General features: G+C 49.8%; 1 protein-coding gene across 5 annotated transcripts in view; it reads right to left on the minus strand.

Annotated features, from left to right (window-relative positions):
• MTOR (mechanistic target of rapamycin) overlaps positions 1-9,537 on the minus strand; it is a 102,933-nt gene extending 93,396 nt beyond the window's left edge. For 2 of the 5 annotated variants that reach the window (XM_019541686.1, XM_019541683.1), the window contains exons 1-11: positions 9,451-9,537; positions 9,140-9,298; positions 8,854-8,962; positions 7,334-7,566; positions 6,765-6,965; positions 5,931-6,065; positions 3,957-4,232; positions 3,511-3,619; positions 2,201-2,387; positions 1,934-2,062; positions 126-370 (exon numbers count right to left, since the gene is read on the minus strand). In XM_019541686.1, the coding sequence (XP_019397231.1) occupies positions 126-370; positions 1,934-2,062; positions 2,201-2,387; positions 3,511-3,619; positions 3,957-4,232; positions 5,931-6,065; positions 6,765-6,965; positions 7,334-7,566; positions 8,854-8,962; positions 9,140-9,259 (1,744 nt within the window). In that variant the 5' untranslated portion in view covers positions 9,260-9,298; positions 9,451-9,537. Of the gene's footprint in view, positions 1-125; positions 371-1,933; positions 2,063-2,200; positions 2,388-3,510; positions 3,620-3,956; positions 4,233-5,930; positions 6,066-6,764; positions 6,966-7,333; positions 7,567-8,853; positions 8,963-9,139; positions 9,401-9,450 lie in introns of those variants that run through there. The other 3 variants (XM_019541687.1, XM_019541685.1, XM_019541684.1) reach the window with 2 other exon arrangements.
• Between the last annotated feature and the right edge of the window lie 378 nt (positions 9,538-9,915).

Consider the following 9,915-nt stretch of genomic DNA (forward strand, 5'->3'; position numbering starts at 1 on the left):
GACAACTGTTCTGTGAAATCTTAACTAGGCTGTGTGCCACTTGCACTTGCAATACTGTTGCTCAGGCTTTCTGCAAGTGCTCGAATGCATCTTGCATTTAGCCTGCTACTGCCTTCATGTCTTACCTTCAAACTCAAAGCTGCCCAACGTGCGCAAGGCAAGGGTGATACTGCCCACATCACTGGCCTCAGGGATGTTGGTGAGGCTGGGTGAGGCCAGCTGATGGGCAATGCCTTTGGGCATGCCTGGGTGCCGCAGGGGTTTGTGCATTAGAACAAGGGACAGCATTTTCAGCAACCCATCCTGGATGTCCTTCTTCAGCTGGGGGATCTGACGGCTCAAGTCATAGAGCACAGCAGTCAGAGCAGGGCTGGGGACAAGAAGCAGGCAAATGCTCATTAGGACAGGAACAACACAAGTTATGTGTTTCTACTTCTCGTTCATGCCTTTGACACTGCCTATTGGAATATTGCTCCAGGCATTTACAGCCACAGCAATACCTGCCACTAGAGTTTGGCTACCCTTGCATGACCTCCAGAAGCTAAAACAGACTGCTTGGATGCCAGCCCAGTGTGCTACACTAGGTGCTACTGAGAATTATCCACATGGAGGACTTCCAGCTGGGACCAATGCAATGGACTATGCACAGGACTGCCTTTAAAAGCTGCTTTGATGCTCCAAATCATGCACAATGCAGCTACAGATTTATTTCAGGGTGCATGCTCAGCTGAACGCCTCAAGCCTGTATCCTATGGACAGAGAGGTGAGCAATTCACAAGATGCTGACTCCAGACTACAAAATTGTCACAGCCTGAGAGCTGGATGTCTGAAAGACCATCTTTTCCCCACACCCTCATGCTGCCAGCAGAGGTGAGTTAAGATTCTTTTAGTAGGAGACCCCAGATTTGAGCTCTGAGGGCAAGAAAAAGCTAGAGGCATAGCATCCAGCTCTTGAACCTTTTTCTTCTATTGGTCTGATACAGCTGGAGTTTATCAGCCTCCCAAGGTTTTCTGTTTTGTTCAGGCTTTTCAACTTAGAAGAGTATCTGAGCACTGAGAAGCTGGAGAGACCAGTCCTCAATTAACTTTGCTCTGCCATTTCAAAGAGCGAATTTTTTACATGGTGGCACATGTAGTCAGAACTCAGACACTTTACACTGACAACAGATTACTTGTTTGAGAAGGCAAAGGAGCCAAAAGTAATAGCATATATGCACCGACAGTATTGAAGGGACCTGACCAGCTGTGTTGGATGTGGCACAAAGCTCAGCACAGAAATGTAGTTACATACTGTAGATAACACATGGGCCCAATTTCCAGATATGTAATGACTCCCAGTGCCCAAGGGCTGAGTCTGAAGGTGAAAGACAAGAGAATGGCAGATATCTGTTTGATGCACCTCCAGGTGGGGGTCAAGTTAAATCAGCCCACACTGAAACACCTCTCTTTAAAATTGGCTCCTTTGAGGGAAGCCTCACTCACACAGGCCTGCCCTTCCAAGATCTACCCTTCTCAGGAGAAGGATATAAGCTTTAGAACATCTCTTTCCCATAGGAACATGGCATGTTAACCTCTTGCAACTGAAAGATTACTTCTTACCCCTTTGCACGACAAGACTCAGTTCAGTAACACCCTAGGAGGTTTAGTAACACAACAGTTTTATTTTCATCCAAAGGGAAGGGTGAAGCACTCTAGCGTTTTCCCTAAGCAGTCACTCAATGCACCATTTCCTCCAACACAGGAAGACTAATATAGCTGTCTCCCCCAAGGAAAGCGCTTGATGGGCTTTTCTCCAGGGTTGCTTGCTCTATCTTCACAACTCACTTTTATACCTACAGGCCCTTTCCCTTCAGAATCTACAATTATTTTGTTCAGGGCCAATAATGCCATCCAGTGGCTAACAGAAAAACATGTGGAAGAGCTTTGTACGTACCTCAGTCCTACAGCCAGCATGGGTTCCAGTAGCTCTTTGATGTCCTGCTGAATGCTGGGCCCCATAGCTCGTGCCAGCATACTGATGCAGGTGAAGACGGTGGCATCAACCTGCATGGACTTCTGTCTCCTAAGAAGACACAGTAAGAGCTAGTTAACTCAGAAAGCTTGCAGTCCTGTCACCCCCTCACCCCACCTTCACACCACTGACATCAAGGGACTGTCTGTCAGTTTACCAACAGTTGTCTATCCAAGACCATGCACTCACTTGTGGGCAAAGTCCTTTGGTGGAAGAGCTGCTTTGATGATTTCAAGAACCTTGGGCAAGTAGGCCTGAAACTCAGACCCCACAGCCACAGAAAGCAGTCCCAAGGCCTGGAAGGCTGCTGTTCGCTCCTTCTCTTTCTTCACACAGCTTAGGACATGGTTCATGGTATCTGGAAGGTACTGGTCAGCTAAGGCAAGAGAGGAAGAAGTCAGTCTGTGAGTTCTTTGGGCAGCAGGGCCAAAGCATAGGTTACCAACCATAACTAGTGAGGCACATGTACAGCATTCAGCAATTCCTTGAGTGGCAAATATATAGGGCTGCAAAGCAAAGGGAGTACACAAGGAGGCCATACCATGCGGCCTGTCCCTATCCATCTTCCAGCCTACTGTGCCAGGGAACCTGTTAGAATGCAGATTAGTGTATTTCACATAGCGGCCAGTGAAGCAATAAAAAATACCCAGGACAATTACTTAGAGGGTGGCCTATTTAGAAGCAACTGCACCAGAGGACAAGAATGCTGGCATCAGAAGTATCACTTATAGCAAGACACCTTGCAGAAATAACACACTAGGGGATGGGCACTGGCTTGGTATAAATTGCTGCTGCCAGCAAGGACAAACTTAAATGTAATGACAACAAAATAAGTTCCAGCTGGGCTTTAGCCATCTAAGCCAACAGTTTCTTTCATAGGGTTCTACGCCTGGAAAAGGCATATGAAAAAAGCAACAACTCAGCAACAGTGGTTAAGACATTTCCTATAGGTTTTATACAGGAGACAAATGCTAAAGTTTCTCAACAGGGTGGCAACTGGTTTGCAGTTTAGGAGATATTGGTATACAGCTGTAAAGGCACAGCCAATCTTAGGCATACTAGCAAGGCCTTATTTCTGGTACACTCTGGACTTTAAGACCCATACAGCTTTTAAAAGGTCAGCTATAATCTCCTTTTCCCTCAAGATCTCCCAACAGCTCCAAATAGGGAAATAAAGGACTGGACACTGGTGACAACCCCACAGTTATGTTTGCGGGGAAGGAAAGGGAAGAGCCCAGCAGGTTGAGAAAGCCTGAGACGAGGCACTATGGCACTGTAATCCACACAAGGGCTTTGCAAAGCTGCAAGTTCCTGACAGATGTTGTGCTGCACTTCTCTGAAAAAAAACTGGCCCCTTGCTATTCAGAGAAATCAAAGGGCCAGCTCATGCAATTTCTCCCTGCTCTACTACCTGTGTGCAGGCCAATGGAAGAAGCAGCTGGAACTCTCTCCGCCCACCTTTGGCTGCATCCCCAAAACCCAGGCAACAAACACTTCACCTGTGAATGCAGAAGGCCGGAAAGCAGCCAACCGGGGCAGTAAGTTGAGTACTGTCATCTGGATCAGGGAGTTCTTGCTGGTTCTGCATTTCAAAACCCACTGGCATACCTGAAACCGGATGGATTGGGCTTTCAGGGAGGAGCATATTTTTCCCTCCTCCCCATTCTTTTAATTGGTGCTCTACAAAGCCTTGTACTGACTCTCACAGCTCCCCCCGGGAGTAGATAAAATTATCTGATTCAGAGAGAAATAAACTGCAGCACAGAGAATCTAAGCTGCTCTCTCTCAGAAGTAGAGTCAAATACAGCTAACGAACCTTGATACTTCAATGCAATCACTGAGCCATACTGCTTCCCAGACAAGGGAAGTGGAGGGTAGCTGTGCTTTTAAGAATTTAAATCTATGCTGGTTCAAGGGGGCAAGTACAGAAACACTCACAACCCACCTGATCAAACTTTTCCTCCATGAGATCCCGGCAACATCGGCTCTCTACCAAGGTTGACTTTGCTGGGACAGGTGAGGCTCCGAATCCCATGATTCCCTGGTGGGCACTGTATCCCAGCAGTCCGGCAAAGGCATTCGATTGGGAGGGCTGCAAAGACTGGAAGCTGGTGAATGGGGTGATGTGGCGAGGCTTCGTACCAAAGCCCATCAGATCTTTGCAGTACTTGTCATGCACCATCTGTTGCTGTGTGATCTCCTCCATCTCTTCCCTGAGGCGCTAGGCATAGAAGATAAGCAGGTTCAAAGACAGCTGAATAGAAGATTGCGCACACACACACAAAGCACTAACAGAATTAGGGACCAAAGGCATCCACTCCAGTTGCAACATCCCCAACAGGCAACAGATTTTCTGATAAGAGACCAACAGCAAGACATTCCAAGGAATTCTACCTCTTTATACTTCCAGTGGGAAAGCAGCAGAGACAGGCAATGAAAGTCCCCCAGCATGGCAGAACAAGACAGGCAGGGTATTTCAAAGGTCCTAACTCTCCAAGTAAATGCCACTTGAACCCCATACCCAGGGCTCCTACTCCCCAGACAAAGGAGATTCAAGTCTGGCATACCTCTCTGAATGCATCCAGCTTCAAGTGAATGAGCAGTTTACTTCTGAACTTTAACCTGATCCCCCCTTTGAACACCTTCAACTGCTTTCCAGAAACGCACAGTCCTCACATGCTTTTCCACTCCACATTTCATTTGTTCAAGTTACAGTAAAAGCTCTGTTATATGGCATCCCCCGAGAACGGTGGATGCCAGATAACAAAATATGCTAGTTAATTGAGCAGCCCCAGCCACTGCTTCTCATGCTGCATCTGGGGCATCCCTCCGCCCCTCCTGTGGTCCAGCGGGACAGGGAGGCAAGTTCCACACAGCCTGCTATACCCCCAGGCCATGGGGGCTCCACAGCGCAGGCTGCTTTGCCCTGAGCAATGGGGGCTCAGAGAAACTGGAAGTGCCACAACGGGTACTTCCAGTTTCACTTTACCTTACAAGCTGGCATGCCGGTTAGTGGAGCATGATGGCTGGTAAGATGCCGGATAACAGAACTTTCACTGCACTACTTGAAGAAGTCAGATGCTCCATATGTGATCAGAACCTATACTCAGCAACCTATGGCACATATCCCAATCCTTATCAAAATGTATTTGGCTGTACCAAATCTGTTCATTCTAATATTATAAAAGCCTTAATCCGTCTGTCTGCCTGTCCATAATGCTTTATTCATACACTGATTAGTTATCTGAAACAACGAGAGTGCTCCAAGACTGTTCCGGACAGGAGACAGTGGCACGCCACCATGACGGTAGGAACACAGCAGCTGGAGCAAGGGGCTCCCTGAAGGCGGAGGCGGCACTGGGTGCTGGCCAAGGGGGCCAGAGAAGCAAGCTTCCCCCCTCTCTCGCTCTCGGGAGAAAGCAGCGGCGCAGGGTGGTGGCTGATGGTGCTCTGTCTCCACCTACTTCTCCCCCCTCCCCTGGCATTCCTGATGGGCAATTGGCTAGTAGACAATATCAGCAGAAAGAAAGAAAGGTTTCAAGATAAGATTAGAAAGGCATAACAAACTAGAAAGGGAAAAATCCCTATTTGTCCTGCCCGTCCCTCAGTACAAAGGCAGAAGAACATTCCCTAGTACTTAATCAGTCCTAAGCTGTAAGCAATGAAGTTTTCACCTTCTTACTCAGGAGCCTGTTCCAGTCCTTATTTAACTCTCTGCCAGAAAGTTTCCTGATATTCCACCTGTTCCCAACCCCTTCACTGTCATGCTACCTCATCTGAATATGTAGTCCTCTACACTAAATAGTTCACCCTTTCTTGTGTGTTCACATCATACAAGTACCCATTTATCACTTAGTTGATCAATTTGTATCACTTTCCACCAGTAATACACAGACTATCACCTTGATAAATTGCTCACCTCTCCTTCCATGCTGCTGATCCTCACCAACTCATTGAGGATCAGTAAGGCACCATGGATTCGGTCATCACGATTCATACCCTTTTCCTTGGCCAAAGTCTCATCAAAACCCTTCTCAGCCTCTTCATATGTGTGCTAAAAAAGAAAATAACAATAAACAGCAGCAATTTTAACAGAAACTAAGCCCCATGAAACAGAACAATGCACCACAACATGTCACTAGGTGCTGGGAACCTGTAAGTTCCAGGAAGAGCTACATGCTTCAGCCAGGAAATTGTGAAGTGCTGTATAGCTAGGAGTCAGAGAGAAAACAGAGTTCAGCTACCTGAGAGTGTCTTCAGCAGCAATGAGAGCCAAGAGCAATGGCAAGGATGTTATACCAAGAATTCTGCCACTGAGTTCGCCCTGTGGAGTAATCACACAAGGCTTGAACAGGATGATTAAGCTAATTAGGCACAGTGAGACCTGAGCATCTGCCATACCACCCTGTCCCAAGATATTGAGAAATGGAGATGCTCATGCATGTCACCTAAAATTAGTCTACACTGCTACCAAAAGAAGGTGGGAAGCACAGGTCAGTCTGATCACCTGCTCTTTTGAGAACAGTCTGACTGCTAGGATAGACTTGGTCAAAGGGCTGACAACAAGTTGCAAAAAGCACAATAAAACTTTGGTGTATATGACCCATTCCTTTTGTACCAGTTGATCCCAAGGCCAGAATATTTTTAATCCTGACTGAGAGGCGCCAACACCTAACAGCCTTATCTTAGACCAGATCTTGTGTGCTGACACAGAGAAGAAAGCTATTTAAAGTGGAAGGAACTCCTTCCTTACTCTGTACCACTGGGGCTTCTGCATCTCTTTTGGCTCCCGCTGGGTGGTGAGAATGAGGCAGGCACGTAAGGCAGAGACAGCTCCCTCTCGGATGGCCTGTTTGGGGTCCCACACGGCCACAAAGATATTATCAAAGAATGGCTGCACTTGCTGGAAAAAGAAGGTAGGCACACTGATGGCCAGTTCACGCAGGACGAGAACCTGGAGACAGGAAGGAAAATGGTGGTCAGGGAGAGGTGGGAATTTAGAAAAAAACTTCCACATGCTAGATCTGTCTTGCCTAGTTATACTGTAAGCTTTTGGGAGCATGCTGCTGGGTTTATACAGTGCTTTGGCACAGGAGCATCTGAGTCTTGGTTCCTAAGCACCACCAGAACAAACACCATTAACAGCAGACCAACTAGTCCATCCCATAGCTCTTCAGAAATGGAAGAATAGCCATTCCACTCCCCAACTAGGACTTCCCTCCAACTCTCTCTCCACTCATTGCATCCTTCCTCACACAGTTCTCATCACCACTACCCATGAGCCTGTTCCCAGGAAGGCTGAGAAGCCAGAAGAACACTTACTGCCGCATGCCTTCGACCTTCATTTCTATCAGCTCCCAGCCATTCCAGAGCCCGTTTCACCTCAAACTCCACATATTCTGCTGTGAAGGTGTCTCCCGTCATGGCAAGGCGCCCGATAGCCTTGGACGCCATCTCCATGACAACAGGGTCATTGGAGGGGAGCAGATTTCGAAGGTAGTTGGCAAACCTGCCGATGCGGGTGGCATTGCCTCCCTCAACGCCAATAAGACTTGCTGGGGAGAAAGAAAGCATGGGTTAAGTTCTGCCAGTGGGTTGGTGTGGCAAACAGTAGCAAAATCCCTGGAAGAGAGTTCTTTCTAGGCAGCCTGGAGAGATTCCTGCTAACTCTTCCTAAACTGCAAATCCACCAGAAACATTAAGCAGCAGGAAAGGTCTGCATTCTTCTCAAGCTCGAATCTGTTATGTAAAACAGAGAAATGCATCAAGAAGGTTCCATAAGTCACATTTTCCTTGTATTACTTTATAAAGATCCACCCTGGGAACACACATCCATTCCAACACACATGCATCTATATATGGCCATAATGGACCCAGGATTGAATGGAGAAGTTTGTACTCTTTCCAGAGATGGTCTCTCAAGGCCTGGCTTGGGGCACATTGGCAGGGGGCAGCGCGGCAGCAGAGAGAAGCCGTTGGTATCCAGGGCTGTCAAGCTGGCACCTTCCACCAGTACTAAGTTCACAGAAGTAACTTTAAAGTAACACTGTCCGCCTAAAGTGAGATGTCATTAACAAAGACCACCCCACTGCAACAACCTCCATCACCTCTAAGCGCACCGGGGTTGGTTTGGTTATGATGCTCAATTCAATCCAGAAGGAGCTTTACCGGGTTATTAAAAAGCAAATGGTGCAGAAATGAGGGATCCATTTGGAAGGGACTGTTTTTATATGAGTTATCTGTATCACGGGTTCCCAACCCTCAGGCTGTGAAGGGTTGGTTGGTGGTCCACAGGAGGGTTGGCTGCCAGACTGGAAGTCCCAAAGTGACCAGCATACTGTGGACTAGCAACCGAGTCCACAGTATGTTGGTCACTACCGAGTATAAAAAAGGGTTGGCTGCTGGCCCGCAGTATGCCAATCACTGCTGGTCCACGGTTTACTGGTCCACAGCATAAAAAGGTTGGGAACCCCTGATCTGTATGCCCAGGAGTTGCAAAGTTTAGGCTGTTCTGCCACACAAGAACAAAAACTCAACAGGGCAATCAGGGGAGATGCCACCAGAAATAAATGCAAAAAAGTTGTTTGATCTCCTCCTTGGAGGTGGGACCTGCTGCCACTGAGCGAAGGGTTTTAAAGGATACGATTATTGCTCTGAGGCCACAGAGAGTCCAGACTATTTGCACACCATGATCACTTAAAGCTGAGCATCGCGGCCCATATTTTCGTAACTCAGGACCACGTTCTCAAGCGCTCAGCACGGAGAGACCAGGTCTTCAGCTCGTTTGCGTCACAGGGAAGTGGAGAGCAAATCTCCCAGAGACACCGAATCCCTGCGCTCACCTATCGCCAGGATGCCCCCCTTCTTCTCGTTGGTGTCGGAGCTAGAGACCAGCTCAAATATGTGGTGATTCAGCTGGTCGTAGAAGCGGGTCGATTCCTCCTGGCTCATCTGCGCAGGAAAGAGAGTTCAGGCCAAGGCAGAGCCGCTCCCCAGCACCCTGAGCCCCCAGGGCAGCAACGATGCCGGGGCCTCCCAGGATCCAAACAGGCGGCGTCTTCTCCTCCCTGTCCCTGCCCCGCCCCCCCGTCCCGTCCCGGGCCTCCCAGACCCCGCGGGCCGCCGCACCTCGCGCAGCTCCATGGTGACATAGTGCTGCAAGTCCTTGGCCGCTTTGGCCCGCGTCTCCTCGCTGCGGCTCTTCAGGCCGTTGGCGAACTGCTGCAGGATGGACACGGTGCCCGACATGGCGGCGGAGGCGGCTCAGGGCGTCCAGCGCAGCGGGGCCTTGGGACACAAAATCGCGGCGTTGGCACCGGCGGGGCCGGGCCCCCGCACAGACCCAGGCCCGGAGCCTCGCAACGCCAAGCGCCGGCATGACAGAGCCCCGCGCCCCGGGGCGTCGCCAGGTGACCGCGGAGGGAGGGGGGAGCACTCACCGCCTCCTCGCCGGCTCCCTCGCTCGGGCCCCGGCTCTACCCGCCGGGCCGGCGAGAAGCACCCCACCCAATCAGCGCCCAGGCAGATCGGAGTGGCAGCCACCGTCGCCAATGGAGTGGGGAGGAAGGCGGGGTTCCTAGGGGAGTGCAGCCCCACCCCTCAAGCCGGCTAGCGGGGCTGACCAATCCGGGAACAAAAAAATAAATAAAATAAAAGATGTCCGATTGATACAGGGCTCCGCCAATGGCGAGCCGGCAGCAGCGTGATTGGCTGGAATGCTGCACTCCCACCCCTCCCGGGGACTGTGACCAGGCGGAAGCAGGAAGTCGCAGGGGGACGCCAGGGTGGGGACACATGCCTCTCTGCTTCCGGGTGCGCTGCTGAAAGCGTTCCCTCGCCCGCAGCCGACCAAGGGCGCTGTTACCGTAATGACCTGTGCCGTGTGCGGCGGGTTTCGCGCCCCG

The sequence above is a fragment of the Crocodylus porosus genome, unplaced genomic scaffold, assembly GCF_001723895.1.
Source record: "Crocodylus porosus isolate Cpor-Errol unplaced genomic scaffold, CroPor_comp1, whole genome shotgun sequence".
Lineage (NCBI taxonomy): Eukaryota > Metazoa > Chordata > Crocodylia > Crocodylidae > Crocodylus > Crocodylus porosus.